The 18,920-nt window shown below is 45.8% G+C and overlaps 1 protein-coding gene and 1 non-coding gene across 2 annotated transcripts; both read right to left on the reverse strand.

Annotated features, from left to right (window-relative positions):
* Positions 1-465: 465 nt before the first annotated feature.
* FOXI3 (forkhead box I3) lies at positions 466-4,206 on the reverse strand. Its single transcript, XM_056119807.1, has 2 exons — positions 3,576-4,206; positions 466-1,252 (listed from the first exon to the last, which is right to left on the reverse strand). The coding sequence occupies exons 1-2, from the start codon at positions 4,204-4,206 to the stop codon at positions 630-632; spliced, it is 1,254 nt and encodes a 417-aa protein (XP_055975782.1). The 3' UTR covers positions 466-629.
* Positions 4,207-17,472: 13,266 nt separating this feature from the next.
* LOC130029143 (U6 spliceosomal RNA) lies at positions 17,473-17,578 on the reverse strand. The gene has a single exon (XR_008793281.1). It is a non-coding gene; the product is annotated as a U6 spliceosomal RNA (small nuclear RNA).
* Positions 17,579-18,920: the final 1,342 nt, after the last annotated feature.

An 18,920-nucleotide genomic window follows, 5' to 3' on the forward strand; every position in this document is an offset into this window, starting at 1 on the left:
ATATGCAGTCAGTTGTGGGCCCAAATGTAGTTATGTGACTCCTAACCAGACACTATTCAAAACCTTCAGAAGCAAAGAATCTAGATGGACGTCGTGTCCTATGAAACCCTTATCGACAGCACTGTAAAACTAACGTTATCTCAACCTATAAAAATAATTAAAATCCAGACATCTGACTTTTCTAGAAAACACAGAATGTCAGGTAGGAGATAGCTAGCTGCCCACACCAGCCTTCAGAATGATATTCCTCCCCCATTTTTTGTTGCCAAATGGCTTTTTCTCTTCTCCAAAAACTCACATTTTTTTTTCTGGCCAGCCCATTTGAGCGTATAACCCTGACAGCACCGAGTAAAACAACTGATGAGTTAGTTGGACCCTCAAAAGAGAGAGGAAGAGGAGAGAAGAAGAAAGCTCTCTCCAGGGAGGTCCAAAGAGACCTGTACAAGTAGCTGGATTGTTGAGTCATCTGCTATACCCAGGCAGCTCCAGTGTGGACCAGGACCACAACACCACTCAGGAGCCCAGGGAAGAGACTCAGAACCTCAGTTTCTCCTCCTAGGACCAACTGCCTTGGAATCCACATCATTGCAAACTCTCTGGGGTGTGTTTTCCAGTCTGCCATGCGAACCCTATACCTCAGAGCCCTCCCGGGGGTAGATGAGACTGTTGACCATGCTGAAGTTGTAGAAAGGGTTGCTGAAGGGGCTGCTCTGGCCGCCACTGGTGCTTCCTGGGAAAGGGCTGTAATAGGAGGATCTCTGGCTGCTGCTGGTGCCCGAGCTGTTGTTCAGCTGCATGGTGTCGGGGGAGGCCTCGGAGATCGAGCTTGTGGGGAACGTGCTGCTGGTGGGGAGCTGGGCCCCCTGGATCCCGAGGTGGCGGCTGCCAGGGAGTGCGCGCTGGCTGTTGGCACTGCTGCTGCCACTCAGGGTGCTGAAGAAGGTGCTCAGGCAGGGGGTGGAGCTAAGCACGGAGCCCCCAGGCGAGGAGGCCGTACTCTTGCTGCCCTCTGGGGGCTCTGGGGACTGAGAGGGCCTCAGCAGGGAGGAGGCGCTGTCACCTCCGTCTGGCTTCCCACCCACTCCGGCCCCCAGGGCTGAGGGGAGCCCGTCCTCAGATTTTGATGTCCCAGTGTTGACTGCCACCGTGGAGCTGCTGCTGGCCTCAGAGCGGCGCTTTCGTTTCCTTCGGAAGTTCCCATTGTCAAACATTTTCTCACAGTTGGGATCCAGGGTCCAGTAATTCCCCTTCCCTGTGGAGAGAAGGCAGGAGGAGGCATTAGAGAAGGGCTTAGCTGGTCCTCCCCTCCAGCACCATAAAATACAGCAAAATTTCATGACCCAGCACCCATCACCCCTAAGCTTCTATCTGAAACATGAAAACAAAAAATCAAAGGGATACTTGCACTATCCATTCACTGAAGCTTCATTCACAGCACCCAAAATACTGGACCAACCAGGAGTGACCCGTGAGCAGACCTAAGAGTAAGCCCTGAGCATCCCCGGGTGTGGTCCAAAAACCCAAAGAAAAAAGTTTAAGTTGCAAAATCTTTCTGTTACTAGTTGAAGAAAGCTATATTCTACAGAGGTGTTAAGCTCAACCTCGAGAAATGCCATAAATTTACATAATAATGGAAACCAATGATAAGTTAATTAAAAGTATTTCAAAAGGAATAGAACCCATTTCGCTGACTGTTAAATAACATGACAGAACTGTCACACAATAAGCAATAAAAAAAAACATTTTTCACAAAAAGGAAATAACTATGTGTCCCCTTGCAGTGTGTTCCTGCAACTGCCCGCTCCCTCCCAAGGTAACCCACTGGAAAAGGCAGGTTTAAATATTAGAACCTCTTGTCCACAGAACAAAAATGACAAATTGTTATAGAGTAATTGTGGCTTTAACAATGACTTGAGAGCATGTACTCAGAATGCAAGTTAGCTCCTGGAGTTTATATCCCATCCTCATCCCTACCTGTAAAGTGAGGTAGAAAGAAGCTATCACTTTAGAAATTTCATCTCCCAACGACTTTCCCCCCCCCCCCCCCCCACTTTTGCTAAAAAAAAAAAACTTTCATGTTTAAAGATGTGGGCAGAAGCAAGCAGGTGTACTTAACCTGAATCAGCTCAGACCCTGGAGACTCCATTTCTCAGAACCGAGAAACTGAGTTAGGAGCTGGTTAGCAACCTACCATATTCTCAGCAACAGAGGAGCCAGTATTTAAGCAGGCTGACTCTAGACTCAGCGTTATTTGGGGTAGCAGAGAAAAGGGGGGTGGGTCACACCTCACTGGGCTCCGGATTTATTCCTGGCTCTGTGCTCAGGTGCTGGGGATTAAACACAGGTCCACTGCGTGCAAGGTAAGTGCTTTACCTACTGTACCATCTCTCCAGTCCCAGACTCAGTTTTCTTAACTATAAGATTCTGTTTCCTCCATAAACTAACGCATCCCCTTCTCATACCCATTTTCCCCACTAACACATATTCTGCAAATAGCTCATAGAGGAAAAAAAATTTTATTCACATAACTACCATTTTAATAACAATACCTACAGCGATATTATGCTACCTTGGTACCAACCACACCGCTGACTATAGAACCCTAAACTTTCTAGAAAGTCAGGAATATACAGGGCAATTTACATGATAATCCAAGGTGGCTCAGAAGCCAAATTAAGATTCATCTACAACTACATGCTGCACCCAACAGGGTAAAAGCTAGAGGCAGCTGGACAATTAATACGGCCAGTCAGAACTGAGTGCCAGAAAGCGCAAGGTAAACCCTGAGCTCCAACGGGTGTGGTCCATTCCTCCACCTCCACCATCAGCAAAAGAAAAATTTGAAGTCTCCAGTTTGCACGTTCTTGGAAAAGCCCTGCTCTAGAATGATTTCCGAATACAGCTCCTTCGGCAGTCTGGAGTATTTACATGCTTTTCTTTTTGTCCCAGAACTTAGTTCCCACCGCTTTTCAGGTTAAAAGGGAAACCGTGTTCAACGTTCGCCTTCTAGCCCAGACCTCGTTCGATCCGAGAATAAGCGACTTGGGGAAAGCCACCAAACAAAACTCACACCGCTGGACCCAGCTAGCGTTCTCCGCTCCCTCTGACCCCATCCCGAGACGCCCGTGCCACGATCCCCAAATCACCTCTCCCATCTGCACCGTCCTCGCTCCAAACAAGACGCAGGACCAATTCAACGGATTGTGATGGGATTCTCGCTCATCTTTGCCACTCCCCAGCCTCCCCATGCCCGAGACCTGTGCTCCTAATCCATCTCCCTGGAGCGCGATCCTCCCAACCGTGCGGGCTCCACACCGCGTCCTCCCCCCGCGTCCCCCACCCCGGCCCCCGTCGCCTGGTCTCTGGGGGTCGGCTGGCTCCGAACAGACGAGGTCCCCGCCACCAGCTCCCATGCCCAGTTCGAGCCGGTTCCCGACTCCTCGTGGGTGGCTTCGGAGATCCCCTTACCCCCACTCCGCACACTCAGCCCTCCAAGGCGTCGGGGCTTCCCCCGCCCGCGCCCGCGCCCGGCGGCTCGGGGCACCTCTCTGCCCGCGGTGTCCCGCTTGTCGCACCTGGGTCGTCCTCGTCGCGGGGCACTTTCTTGAAGCAGTCGTTGAGCGACAGGTTGTGGCGGATGGAGTTCTGCCAGCCGGCCTTGCTGCGCTGGTAGAAGGGGAAGCTGTCGGCCACGAACTGGTAGATGTGGCTGAGCGTGAGCTTGCGCTCGGGCGCGCTCTGGATGGCCATGGCGATGAGCGCCGAGTACGAGTAGGGCGGCCGCACCATCTTCATCAGGTCCTCGCGGCTGGCCATGGACAGCCAGCCCAGCTCGCTGGGCGCCGCGGGCCCGGCGGGCGAGGCGGGCGTGGCGGGCGCGGGCTGCGCGAAGGCCCGCTGCGCGCACGCGAAGGTGCCCGCGGCCGTGGGCGGCTGCAGGAAGGGCGCGGGGGCGCCCCCGGGGGGCGGCGGCGGCGGCGGCGGGGCGCTCAGGTAGGCGGCGGCGGCGGCGGCGGCCGCCGAGCCCCCCACGGCCGGGCCGTTGAGCCACAGGTAGGGGTTGGCGGCGGCGGCGGGCGGCGCGGCGTAGTCCGTGAGCCCGTACGGGGCGCGGGCGGCCGGGGGCGCGCCCGGGGCGGCGGCGCTGGGCGAGGACAGGCCGCTCTGCGAGTACACGCCGAAGTTGTCGCCGCAGTAGAGCGCCATGTCGGGGGCCGTCGTCGGGGGCTGCGGCGCGGCGGCGGCGAGGGGCGAGCGCGGCTGGTCTCGCGGCGCGGGCGAGAGCATCCCTCGGCGGGGCCAACCGGGGCGGCCCCACCGCAGCCTCAAGCTCCGGGAGCGCCGGGGCGGGAGTCGGGGCGGATTGGGAGGGGTGGCGGGTGGCTCGGCGCGGCCCGGCCCGAGCGCCGGCGCTGCGGCTTCTTATAAGCCGCGGGTGGCGCGGCTCCTCCCGGGCCCGGCCCGAGGCTCTCCACGCCCCCGCCACGCCCCGCCGGCCCGCGCGGCCCCGGCACAGCGCGCCCAAAGCCGCGCGTCTCCCGCCGGGCGCGCGGAGCCCCGCCCCTGCGGCCGGGCCCCAGCTCCCCGGAGCCCGGCGCCTGCAGGGTTAATGCGCGCTGCGCCCGGCTTGCGAGTCTGGCCGCTTCTCAACTCCAGCAAGAAGTAAAGAACCCCAGTGAAGGAAGAACCGAGACAAAGGAACCCGAAACTATATAGGTGATGCCGAGGGAGAAGAAAAAAAAAAAAAAGCCCCGTGCGTTGATTGCGGGCTGCCGCCCAGCCCACCTGCCTCGAGCGCCCTTGGGGTTTTCTGCGGGTCTTGAGTCTTTTCGTGAACGTCGTTGCAAGCAAGGACTCGCGCGGGACTCACCAGTTGAGCATTCGCAGTTGAGAATCCGATGACTCCCAGTTGAAATTTCATCGATATGGTTCATAACTCTCGGGAACGAAGGTCGAGGGTTTTACTGCAATGCACATCTTGGGTGGGTTCCCTTCACCAAAGTTCCGTCCTGGGAGGGACTCAGATCCGCTTTTAATTTTCCTAACCGTGTCTTTTAACAACGTCTTGTTGAACTCCGTTCGTTCGCTTTCGGGAATTTGTTCATTTGACGTCCGATTCGCACAGTCTTTTGGCATGATCTGTTATTTTTCCCAAACAAATCGGAAGATAGGTGGAACTTGGAATTAGCATTTTGAAGTCAACCGTCATTTAAGTTGTGCAGGAAGGCTCGTTTACAAATAATGGTCTCAACGAATTATAGTGTAAGACTCGCTCTCTAGACTTTCCTAAGTTTTTCAAATGCGGCTTCAGTCTGAAAAGCGAACAAAACTCAGTGTCGACCCCAGGTGTCACGTTATTTACTGCTCCAATCATTCATTTATTGACTGCGAACAACGAATGTTTCTTTCACTGTTAAAAGTATCACCATCAGGTGCTTGTGAAATAACAGATTTGAGAATCTCACTTAAGGAAGAGAGGGAGAAAGGGATTCTTCCCCTTCTTGCGAATTGCACACTGATAGTTAAGATTTAATAATTCGAAAAAAATCTATCCTTACCCCTTTTTCATAATAAAGTCAGTAAGTTGGCGAATTTTGGTTTTCTGTTATCTCATATCTTAAAGATTGAAATCCAGAGATACTTAAGTAGCAAACTTCGATAACTGCAATGCAAAAACTTCCAATGTAACTATGTATTTTCTGGAACCTAAAAGAAATCATTGTCAGTTGCCACAAAATTTCTTTTTACCTCCTGGCAAATGCTACAGAACGGAAATGTTACCTTTTTTGTATTTTGATCTTAGGGTCTAAACATTTTCTTAATTTAGATAAACACAGTGCCTCCTTGTTCATAGAACCTAAAAGACAGTTGTTTTGATTTGTTATCTCTCTTTGGATGATAATAAGGAAGACAACTGAATCTGAGGCATTGGACAGCAACTTATAAGTTTTAGTGTCTCAACTTAACGTTTTGCTTAAGGGTAAAAAGTGAAAACCAAAAGTAAAAGTAGAAACTTGGGTAACTTTAAATTAGTAAAAATGTGAAATCGTCTTCCTTTAGTTAATTGATGCAAATCTTTAGCCCATAAGTTTATTGTTTTATAGGGTTTTTTCTTTTAGTCTAATTTTTAGATCAGTAGCTCCAAATTATTTTAAGACATTGTGATTTTTTATTTCTTGATTTGATTAAAGATTGTTGGTTCCTTAACTACATTCCTGTTCTCTTTTGAGGACTTCATTTTAAATGATAGGGCCACCTAGTGGCTTCTTGCCTGTTACAGCAATCCAGGCAGGGCGGGATCTGTGTAAGGGACACCCTCCCTAGTTTGGGAAATTTTACTTTTCTATTCATCATATCTTCATTAAATGAACTTAATTTAAAATAGTGAGGATGGAGAGATAGTATAGTGGGTAGGGCACTTGATTTGCATGTGACAGACCCGGGTTCAATCCTGTACACCCTATATGGTCCCAGAGCTCTACCAGGAGTGATCCCTGAGCAGGGTTAAGTAAGCCCTGAGCACAGCTGGGTGTGATCCAAAGAAAACCAAAAAAGTAAAACTAATAATTGGTATGGCCTAGATTATTTCATGTCAATTTTTTCTCTATTTTAAAATTAAATTGAACAAGCATCTGATACTTGTAACAAAATGAAAGGTGTTTAAGATGCAAGTTCCCTGTAATAACATTTTGTTAAAGTGCCTTTTTTTTTTTTTTTCACAAAAAAGATAGAATCAAAATGATTGGTTTACTGTACGTAGCCATTGTAAAATAAGAATCTTTTCATCACTGAAAAATAAAGCACACTGGGGCTGGAGCGATAGCACAGCGGGTAGGGTGTTTGTCTTGCACGCACTGACTCAGGTTCGATTCCTCTGTCCCTTTCAGAGAGCCGGGCAAGCTACCGAGAGTATCTCTCCCACACGGCAAAATCTGACAAGCTCCCCGTGAAAACAGTAACAATAAGTCTCACAATAGAGATGTTACTGGTGTCCACTGGAGTAAATCGATGAGCAACGGGAGGACAGTGCTTGCTAACTTTTCTCATTGCTTCTCTACAATGCATGAGTGACAATCGTCATTTATAAATTGAATGAATGTTGTCATTTTAGTAAGTAACAAAATATAAATTTTTCTGTACTTATTTACTTTTAACATCATATAAAGACCAGTACACTGGCATTTGATAGGGTTTTTTATTGCTAACATTTTTTATATATTTACAGAGGAAAAAAGGATAATATCAATCAGAAATAGCCTCAGTGTTAGCTTCAAAGAAATGCCAACTTGGACCAGCATCAGCTGTGCCTTGCATTGGTCCTTCCTGTCTCAGCGTGGTTCGTTCCCTTTCTTATCTATGAAAAAGCCCTCAGATGGAAATTATGAAATCTACCTGTGTCTTCTTCCTCCCTGATGTTTCATCTCACGTTATATTCACTCTGTTTATCTTGGACCTCTTCTAGCAAATGAGAGGCTCTTTGAAGATAGATCCACGTAATTCAGTTTTTAAAACACTTTATCCACTTAGAGTAAACAATGATCAATTTCAAATAATATCTGCTGAGTTAAGATCTATTTTAAAGTGACACATTGAGGGTAAAGAAGATAATATAGGGGTGAGGGGACATTACCAGTTGTGGCTCTGGAGGCCCCCAGGGTACTGCTGGGGTGGCCCTGGTGGTCTCCAAACCTTAGATCACCGGCAGCATGGCACCCTTAGGTGCTCACTTTCTTGGCCCAGAGAGCTGAGGATAGCCAGGAGTGGCCTCCAAGCCCCCTGAGCACCATGTAGGAGCCTGCCCCCAAATGCCACATTGGAATATAGATAAACCCCTTCAAGAGTGTGTAAACATATATATATATATATATATATACATATATATGGGCTGGAGCGATAGCACTGCGGGTAGGGTGTTCGCCTTACACGCGGCCAACATGGTCGACCTGAGTTCGATTCCCCCGCCCCTCTCGGAGAGCCCGGCAAGCTACCGAGAGTATTCGATATGCCAGACACAGTAACAACAAGGTCTCCAATGGAGACGTTACTGGGCCCGCTCGAGCAAATCGACGATCAACGGGAGGGCCTTTACCTTTACCTTACCTTTATATGTATATATTTGTGTGTGTATATATGTATACACACACAGTAAAACAGATATCTAAAATAGTACCTAGGGAACTCATTCCTAGCAAAAAAAAAAAATTAAAAACCATTATTCAGATGTGAAAGAAAAAGCACAATTCCAAAAATAAATTTACAGGAGCTGGAGAGGATAGTATAGAGGGTAGGGCATTTGCCCTGCATATGGTTGACCAGGGTTCAAAACCTCACACCTCATGTGGTCCCCCAAGCTTCTTGTGGTTCCTGAGTACAAAACAGGTGTGGCCCAAAAACCAAAAAAGGGAAAGAGAAAAAAATATACTAGACCACAGTGGTTAGGGCATTTGTCTTGCACGCAGCCAACCTGGCCGACCCAGGTTCGATTCCTCCGACCCTCTCGGAGAGCCCGGAGAGCTACCGAGAGTATCTCGCCCGCATGGCAAAGCCTGGCAAGCTACCCGTGACGTATTCGATATGCCAAACACAGTAACAACAAGTCTCATGATGGAGACGTTACTGGACCCACTCGAGCAAATTAATGAACAATGGGAGGACAGTGCTACAGTGCTACAGATCAATGGAAAGAACTTTTATGAGGATACCGCTTTTATTTTCAATAGATGTAAGAAAGTTTGACTTACATGAAAATAAAACAAAATGTCAGCATAATATAAAAATCAGACAAACTGGGATAGACCAGAGAGATAGTATAGGCATTAAGGACCTTTCCTTGCATGAAGCTAACCCATTTAGATCCCTGGCACCCCATATGATCTCGTTAAGCCCAGCCAGGAGTGACCCCTAAGTGAAGAGCCAGGAGTAAGCCCTGAGTATTGCAGTGTGGACCCCCAAATAAAACAAAACAAAAGCAGACAAACTGAGCACAGAGACAGTAGAAAAACAGTAGAGCACTTAACTTTGCATGAGGCCACACCCAATTCCAGTCCATGGCCCTGTATATGGACCTTGCTTATGAGTCACTGGATGCTCGATGAGGGACAAATCAAACTGCCAGGAGTGATCCCTGAGCAACACTGGGTATGCAGGAACATTCAAATGACTTGAGATACAGTGGGGCGGAGGATGTAGCCCTATAACAAATGGACCACCCTGTGTCTGCTTCATGAGTGCATTGACTGGGTGTTTTATTGAAGAAAGAAGTTAAAACTTTAGTTAGTCTTTACTTGTTTTCATCTCCCTTCCCTATCACTGACCATCTAATTAGAAGCAAATGAAATCTCCCTCCATATGCAAATTGAAACAGAACTTTGGGGGATCCACCATTTTCACAGAGAGCTACAGCCTAAATGAGTCTAGGTGTTTGTGTGAAATTGAGGCAGCCCTGACCCCTGTGTGAGCAAGTCTCCACCAATTGGGCATCGGTCTTAGGTTTGCCAGAGTCCCTTTCCCTTTGCTTTATGTTGACTTTGGCCAAACTGTGCCTGCCAGTCAGCCCACACAGCCTGCTTATGAGTCACTGGATGCTTAATGGGGGACAAATCAAACCTAGGGAGATGGAGAAGCCTCAGTGACTCAGGGATCACCCATCACTCACTAGCCGACCCTCAAGACTTCCAGACAGCTTCTCACATAAACAATAGGCACCAGAAGTGAAGAACAAGAATGGTGAAGATTCTAGAAGCCTAGAAAATCTGAGAATACTGCCGAAATTTCATATACTTAATTTAGAAGAAGAAAAAAAACACCATTTTCCCAGAATGAGAGTGGTCCAATAATTCCTGGGGCTGAGCAAAGTCATTACCTTGCTTGAACCTATACCTCTCCCCACTCATTCTCTCCTGTCAGTTCTCTAGGATGCCCCTACCTGGCACTAACTGGCATCACTCTGGGGTTTCCTCAGACTTTTCCTTGTACTCAGAGTCTTTTAGCTCTTGGAAGACTCTCCATTCCTTGTCCAGATTCCATCTAGGCTTCCTCTGAGGTTCTTTCTCAGGTGTGTTCTGCACATTTCCCTTCAGGGTAAGGCCCTCAGGTGGTACTATCATCCTGGGTGGAGCCAGCACCCAGTTGGATGACTCATCCAATTCCCAGGCTCCCCGCATTTCCAACTATCAGTTCTGCTCCAGTTCAGCCTCCCACTGAAATTGGGGTTTCTACATGGAGAGACACTGTGTTTCTTTCTGCTCGCTTTGTTTTATTGTTTTGTTTCATTTTGTATTTTATAGCTAATAAAGAACATGTATTAAACACTTGGCACTATGCTAAATGCCTTAACCTGCATCCTATCATTTGATACTCAATAATCCTCTGAGATAAGAATGATTAGTCCTCATTTCACTTATGTAGCTTAAGTAATTTAACTGCAGGCTAGGGAGATAGTTCAAAAGGCTAAAGTGCCTGGAGCCTGGGTCTCACCCACTACATTACCCTCCAAGCATCTAGAATAGCCTTCCCTCCCCCTACCCCAAATTTTTTGCTATGGTCACCCAACTTCTGAATGGGTGACTGTGGCTCAGCAGCAGGCAGTCTGATGCAGAACACATCTTGTGGCTCTCAGCATCTGTCGTGTCCTCCATAATTTGCCCTCCATAATTGTGCCTGGTCCAGGGTCTGACATGAATGCAGGCTCCATTATTGTCTATTTCTTGAAGCAGTATGAAGTAAATAAAACGTCTCATACTTAAACACCTGCGACCTTCTTATATGTACAAAGGCAGCCACATGTCTGTCAAATTCTTATGCTTTCCTCCAGAAAATGTTTTCAGGGATTTACCTATAACATAGAATCCAATTTATTCTCATGACTCTGTACCTTCCCTATTCATAATCCATTTTAGAGAACCTTCCAAAACATTTCCCATGTCCACTAGTGTTTTCTTTCATGAAACATTCAGTGACCACCCACCAGTGTGGTGGGGTGGTTTACAACCTCTATCTTTTAAGATTTGTTGGTGGTTCCTCCATACCTGTTTGGAAATATTTTAAATTTTAACCAATTTAAAAGACCTTTGGATTGTTTCTTTTTTCAAGAAATGTGGCCTAGGGGCCAGAAATGTGGCTCAGAGTAAAACAATTGCCTTATATGAATGAGACTTTGGGTTTGATCCCCAGCATCATATAGAGAATTTTTTGAATTACAGTAAATAAGTGTGACTTTATTTATAATAGTAAATTCCCAGCTGTAATTTGCTGGCTGTAGCCTCGCATGACAAGGGAATGGAAAGTATCAATGTGAGCAAACCCTTGTCCCTGAACTACAGAAGTGAGAATTTCGAGAAAGGAGGGGAGTTGAGGAGAAGAAAGAGGAGGCCAACGGTGGTAATATGGGGACATTGACCAGGGGCCTTGGACATTTTGGTGGTGTCGAGGTAACTATCAAAACTATAAGAGCAGGATTAGAGAGATAGTACCATGGGTAGGATGCTTGCGCATGACTACCTGTTTTCCATCCCTGACACCCCATGTGGTCCCCCACATTCTGCCAGGAGTGATTCCTGAGTATGGAGCCAGTAGTAAGGTCTGAGCACCGCCAGGTGTGACCCCCAAAGCAAAGCAAAACAAAACAAAGAACACACAAAAATGAGTTTGCTAAGGAGGCAGGGTAGCAAGGGTTGGAGGAAGTCTTGAATCATTGGTGGAAAGAAGCTGATACTTGTAGTAGGCTTAGAATTAAAACATTGGGCCAGAGTACTGGTACGTCAGATAAGGTATTTGCCCAGGTTAGATCTCTGGTGTTGCATATAGTCCCCGGAGTGTTTTCTGAGTGCAGTGCCAGTCGTAACCCCTGAACATCACCGGGTGTCACCTCCCCATCAAAAAAAGTGGAGTTGAAACATTATATGCCTGAAACTCTATTATTAATAGCACTGTAAATCATATTCCTAAATAAAAAATAAAGTATTACTTAATAGTCTGTAAAGTATGTACCTTAAGAGTATTCTTAAGACTTGGATGAGGCCAGATAAATTGTATAGGGGTTAGTTAATACGCTTGACTTGCTAGTGGTTGACCCAGTTCAATCCCCAGCTCAGGAGTTATCCCTAGGCAAAATGTCAGGAAAAGCCTCAGAACATCCAGGTGTGGCCCAAACACCTGCCCCACCCAGCAGTCCCGCACCCCCACACATATACAGAGTCAGATGCTGGGGCCAGAGTGATTTTACAGTATGTAGGGCTCTAGCCTTGCATGCAGCTGACCCAGGTTTGATCCTCAGCATCACAAAAAGTCCCCTGAGTCCCACCAGAAGTGATCCCTGAGCACAGAGCCAGGAGTAAGCCCTGAGCACTACTGGGTGTGGCCCAAACCCACCCATTTTGTTTCCTCCCTTCAAAATAAGAAATAATCTATGTCTTAACTCTGAAAGATAAGCCATAAACCCCAGCTTTCTTATCTGGTGAATGTAAACAGTAATGCAAATATTCATGGTAATTTTTGACTTATATTTGAGAATCTCTACACACTTTGCTAAACTGTGATTGTATTCTAGGGTCACAAGTCTTTAAGGTGCTTTTGTGCAAATTAGAAGATAGCCCTAAGACTAGCACCAATCTGTGCTGGGTGGAGCTCAAGGCTTGGAAAGCAGGACTCACCCTCAGCCCTACTTACTGCCTTAGTAATTTACTCTTACTTGGTACACAACCAGCCCATGTGTTCACAAGAGTGCTGTCAGACTTAATTTTCATAAACAATTCTAGGATACAGGTACGTTTCTCACCATTTTATTTTATCTATTTAATTTTTTTATTGAGTCACCATGAGATGCAGTTACAAAGCTTTCATGATTGAGTTTCAGTCATACAATGATCGAACACCCATCCCTCCACCCGTGTAGCTTTTCCAGCACCATTGAACCAGTATCCCTCCCGCCATCCCCACCTCACACTACCCCCTGCCTCTATGGCAGGCAGTTTCCTTCTTACTCTCTCTTTGGGGCAATATGGTTTACAATACAGATACTGAGAGGCCATCGTGTTTGGTTCTTTGTCTACTTTCAGCACACATCTCCCATCTTAAGCAATCCCTCCAACCATCATTGACTTAGTGGTCCCTTCTCTATCCCAACAGCTACTTGAGGCTGGTTTCCAACCATGGACCAATCCTCCTGACCCTTGTCTCTATTGTCCTGGGGTATTAGTCTCATAATATGTTATTTTTATATTCCACAAATGAGTGCATCTACACAATGGAATACTATGCAACTTTTAGAAAAAATGAAGTAATGAAATTTGCTAATAAGTGGATGGACATGGAAAGTATCATTCTAAGTGAAATGAGTCAGAAAGAGAGAGGTAGACATAGAATGACTGCACTCATTTGTTCTCCCCATTTTAGATCTCTTCCCCAAAGTCATCCTAATTTTATGTCTGAATATTGAGGCCATGAGTAATCAGATCACTGACCCCACAGGGACACAGTCAGTATTAACTAGGACAGTCCTCAGGAAGCCTTCAGCACAGTGTCTAACAGGTAGTAAGTGTCTCTATTAGCCTGGGAAAGTATTATTTTCCCATTTGGTATTTAACTGGCCTTGCAGGTTTACCAAACTACTACTTTTTTACTTTTTACTTTTTGGTTTTTGGGTCATACCTTCCAGTGTTTAGGGCCTATTTCCAGTTCTGTACCCACTAGTATTACAACTGGCAGTGTTTGAGGGACCCTGTGTTGCCAGGATTGAACCTCTCCTCTCACATACAAAGTGAGGACCGAATTCTGTCCACTGAGCTATCTCGTTGGTCCTAACCTACATTTTTATAAAATAAAATTTTCTCTCTCTCTCTCTCTCTCTCTCTCTGTGTGTGTGTGTGTGTGTGTGTGTGTGTGTGTGTGTGTGTATCAAATCTAGGACCTCACAAGTGTGAGGCACATGCTATACCACTGAGGCACATCCCCAGCCCCAATTTTTTTTTTATCTTTTCCGTTACAGATTTGGCTATGACTTTTGCTTGGATGTGCTGTGAAGTCCAAATAAGTCGTCTTGACTTGAGTAGACAGCCACTCCCATGCTGATTAGGGGATGTGCAAGCTCAAAGAGTCCCCCAAATACATGGTGCCTCCCGTGGTGCAGGCCGAGTTGGGGAGCGGGGGGATGTGGTTCTGTATCAGAAACTTTTTGGATTCCCAGACACTTTCTTTGTAGAACAGAACATGAGCAGGAAAAAGAGGAGTAGAAAATAAGCAATGTCAGCCTGGAGAGATAGCACTGAGGGTAAGGTGTTTGCCTTGTATGTGGCCAACCCGGGTTTGATCCCTGACATCCCCTATGGTTCCCTGAGCACTTCCAGGGGTAATTCCTGAGTACAGAACCACAAATAACTCCTGAGCATTGTGGAGTGTGACCCAAAAAAGCTGGGGGGGGGGGAGAAAGAAAGAAAGAAAGAACGAAAGAAAAAAAGAAAGAAAGAAAGAAAGAAAGAAAGAAAGAAAGAAAGAAGAAAGAGCGAGCAATGTCCCTTAGAAGAGACAACTTTTATTTCCACTTAACTCACCCTTCGTAACTTAGTCATAGGGACAACAAACTGGCTGCAAAGGATACTGGAAAACAGTCTCAAGCAGGAAGGCCTCCTCCATGATAAAACAGGGGTATGATAGCCATGGGCCTAGCTCCTGTTCTAAAAGAAATAAGAGAATCCCAGAGTGCAATTGGCAGTTGGCATCACACCCTCCCAAACTCTATGCCCTCATATGCAAAGTTCCTCCCTTCCTGGAATTATGGATAATGTGTTCAGCTGCAAGAAGTTCAGTTCTTGGAGAAGCTCTTTTGTTGGGGATAATTATAAGAGGTAACTCAGAGTAAGGAAAAGAAATGCAAAATAACAGTCCTGGATTCCTGAGGGTCTTAGCGAATTCTCTTTCCTGGACCTGGACCATCTTCCCAGGCTTCCAGTTAATTGCTACCTGTTCTCCAGATGCCAATTTAGAGCCCCATCCTCAGAAAAGCAGACTTTGCTTCTTCCCTTCTGTTCCCCCCCAGTGGAAAGAAGGAACCCCTGAGTTCTGTTTTTCAGGTCTGAACACAGAGGACCAAGATGGAAACCCCTTTAGAATCTGGTGCTTCTTTCCCTTTGGAGGAGTCATGAAAATCTAATAATCTCAGTCAATGAAATGTTCATGTCAGAATTTTCTAGCTTTCTCTGAAATAAAATTACTTCTCGTATGACTTCATTAATTCTTCCAAAATAGTGGGGCGGGCGGGGGGGGGAGTGGAAGGAGGGAAATTGGAGACATCAGTGTTGGAAAACTACACTGGTGAAGGGGAGTGTTGGAACATTGTGTGACTGAAACCCAATTATGGACAACTTTGTAACTGTTTACTCATGGCGATTTAGTAAAAAAATTTTAAAAATAAATAAATAAACAATTCTTCCAAAATAAAGCCTCTGAATTTTCTGACAGAAACTTACTTAGACAATTTGCACTTTAAATTAAATCTAAGGGTGGAACTGAAATTTAAGGGAAATCCCATTAGCAGAGCTGGTAAGACAAAGTTAATCAGAGTTCAATCCTTCTCCTTGCCCATAAGCATACCTTCTCTCCTCCTCCCCCGCCATCCACCCTTTCTCTTCCCTTATTGTCATTATGATGTCCAAGGATTATAGACCTGATTGTGAAGTACTCGAACTTTTGGCACCAGTCCCTGCCACAGGGCTGGGTATAGAACTCATGACCTTATGCCTGCAAAGCAGGCACTGGGTCCCTGAACCATACTCTCTGAACTTTGAGTGCACTTTTTTACATTATAGTTGACATTTGACAAGAGCCCTAGTTGATTCAGAAAAGAAAAGAAATTCAAGGGGAAAGGAGATAGACGCGAAGCAATCAGAAGAAGGGGCCAAGGGGATTCAGGTACCTAGGTGATGTAGCTAAACACTCAACCACAAAGTCAACAAGACTAGAAACAAGAGGTCCAAACTTCAACAAGCAAACTTAAAATGGTGCCTGTCAAGGCGGCAGGCTGGGAATGAGAGGTTGGGGCTGGGGATTGTGGGGAGGGAACTTGGGAACCCTGTGAAGAAAGAAGACAGTGATGGTAGAATTGGTGCTGGAGCGTAGTATATCTAAACCCCAACTATGAATGTCTTTGTAAATTAATATAATTTTAAAAAGAATTTTAAAGAGTCCCAGTCAATTCAGTAAGGTATATTACACATTGACTGTCAAATTAAACTTCTACGGTCAAGTTTTGGTTTGTGTAGATTTTTCTACCCATCTATTTTTCATACCTAGGTTGCTCAAAATTTACTCACCTTCTAAGGAAGGTGAGTTTACTATGAGAAAATGGTTTGTTTTGTTTTGTTTTGTTTTCCTTTTTGGGTCACACCCAGCGATGCACAGGGGTTACTCCTGGCTCATACACTCAGAAATTACTCCTGGCAGTGCTCGGGGGACCATATGGGATGCTGGTAATTGAACCCGGTTCGGCCACATGCAAGGCAAATGCCCCAATCACTGTGCTGTCATTCCAGCCCCTACTATGAGTAAATGTTTTGATTTGGTCTTTTGTCTATTTCAGGGACCATACCTGGCTATTATCAGGTCTTACTCTGGTTGTGTTTGGGGTCCCTCTCAGTTGTATTTTGGGAACCAAAATAAAAAAAATAAGTCCTTGAAGGACTGGAGCACAGCGGTACAGCAGGTAGGGTGTTTCCCTTGCATGCAGTTGACCTGGGGTCAATCCTGGGCATTCCATATGGTCCTGGACCACCAGGAGTAACCCCTAAGTGTAGAGCCAGGAGTAACCCCAGAATATTGCCAGGTGTGACCCAGAAAGCCAAAAAATAAAAATTCCTTGAATTGTGTTCAGAGTTGCCTGTATGGGGTGGGGTTTATGTGCCAAAAGCAAAACTATAATAACTCTTACTCCAAACTGCTATGCAGATTATGCAAATTGGGGTTACAAGTTCATCAAATCCTTGTGTGATCCTTTACACAAATAAGGTGAGACTAGAAATTACTTGAGATTTTAAAAAAATTAGTCCTGTAATTTATCTAAGTCAAATTTTTAAGGTAAAGGTAAAGGTCCTCCCGTTGATCGTCGATTTGCTCGAGCGGGCCCAGTAACGTCTCCATTGGAGATTTTGTTGTTACTGTGTCTGGCATATCGAATACTCTCGGTAGCTTGCCGGGCTCTCCGAAAGTCAAATTTTTAGCATAATATTATTTCAAAGGCAGTTAAGGTCATGAATATTCTTGAGGTGATTCACAGTCTATTTTTATGCTAACTTTAGAACTCTGTATATTTTGTACTTAATGGCCTATCTCAATTCACATGCCAAATTTTAATCAGATCAGTATTTGTACATCATAAAATTTACATTTGAGAAATGTATTTACATGCCTATTTTATTCAAATGCATTTAGAAGTTTTTCAGTAACTTCATTGAATATAAAGTATGTTTGATTTAAATTAAAATCGAAAGTATGACATTATTTCCAAATTTACCTGTGATCCTAATGCAGGGGCCATGCTAATCTTCTCGGTATCGTTCCCATTTTAGTATATGTGCTGCCATAGCAACACTCAATGGAATTCTGACTGGTAGCATAATATGCAAATCAGGTGAAAAGTTAGTTGAGAATTATTAGCTGCTTTTCATTCTTGGGTTTTGAGCCACACCCAGGGGGCCCAGGGCTCACTCCTGGTTCTGCACTCCGGGATCATTCCTGGTAGGCTCAAGGTTTCTGAGGATTGAACCTAGGTTATTCACATGCAAAGAAAGCACCCACCCCTTGTGCTATCTCTCTGGGCCCTGATTTTCAATCTTGAGAGGTTGGAAGTGGGCAGGCTTTGGTTGTGCCTTTTTTTTTTTTTTTTTTGTAGATGCCTGTGTCGAAGCATGTCAGGACATGCCTAGATGTGCCTGGAGCCTGATTCTCCACCATTTTCTGACTGTTTTAGTTACCCTGGTACAAAGACCCCTAAATATTTCTTTTTTTTAATTGCTTTTTGGGTCACACCCAGCGATGCCCGGGGTTATCCTGGCTCTGCGCTCAGGAATTACTCCTGGCGGTGCTTGGGGGACCACATGGAATGCTGGGGATTGAACCCCGGTCATCTGCGTGCTAGGTAAATGCCCTGCCCACTGTATTATCACTACAGCCCCCTAAATATTTCTTATTTCTTCTCAAGGTAAGATGAGAGTTTTTGTGGTCTCACTTCTGGTGTCACTTTCATCTCAGACTATCGCCTTAAGGTGAAAGTAGCTCATGGCAACCTGCCCTGTGAAAATGACATCCGGACCAGGGATGTCATTTAGCTCAGTGGTAAAGCTTGAGTGGTAGATCTTGTATGAGCGAGGTCCTGGATTTATCCCCAGGCACTACACACACACACACACACACACACACACACACACACACACACACACATCCAGCACTCATTGGCCACACCTATCTCTATATCACTGTGCAATGAAAATTTTGTGCACTTCTTCATTTTGGGACATTAAAGTACTGTTGCAACAGTCGTCTTGTTCAGATTTTCTCCTATTGAATGATGATGGCAGCTTAAAGGAGATGATAGCAACAAAAGGCAGATGGAGAATTAGCCTCTTTCATTGTACCCTGTGTGTGAGATCAAACAGGGACTAGAGGTAAAGTATGAAACCTTACTGCTTGTGAAAGATTAACTTTTCCAAATATACTGACTTTCCAGCATTCCCTCACATCCAGTTTTACTGGGAGAGTGGAGGGGTTGGTGACTTCTCTCAGAACCTCAGGAGCTATATATTCTCAGAGGAAGAAACAGTGAAGCAGAGAAAAGATGACCTCTCACATCCAATTCTTTTTTTTTTTCCTTTTTGGGTCACACCCCGCAATGCTCAGGGGTTACTCCTGGCTCTGTACTCAGGAATTACTCCTGA

Source organism: Sorex fumeus, unplaced genomic scaffold (genome assembly GCF_029834395.1).
Source record: "Sorex fumeus unplaced genomic scaffold, SorFum_2.1 ptg000003l, whole genome shotgun sequence".
Lineage (NCBI taxonomy): Eukaryota > Metazoa > Chordata > Mammalia > Eulipotyphla > Soricidae > Sorex > Sorex fumeus.

What these genes read in the sequence shown, in the direction of transcription:
- FOXI3 (XM_056119807.1), bottom strand. Translation starts at nt 4,206, where the DNA reads ATGGCGCTCTACTGCGGCGACAACTTCGGCGTGTACTCGCAGAGCGGC. An exon ending in CCGCGACGAGGACGACCCAG is followed by an intron (nt 1,253 to 3,575) that starts GTGCGACAAGCG and finishes TTCTCTCCACAG; the next exon opens with GGAAGGGGAATTACTGGACC.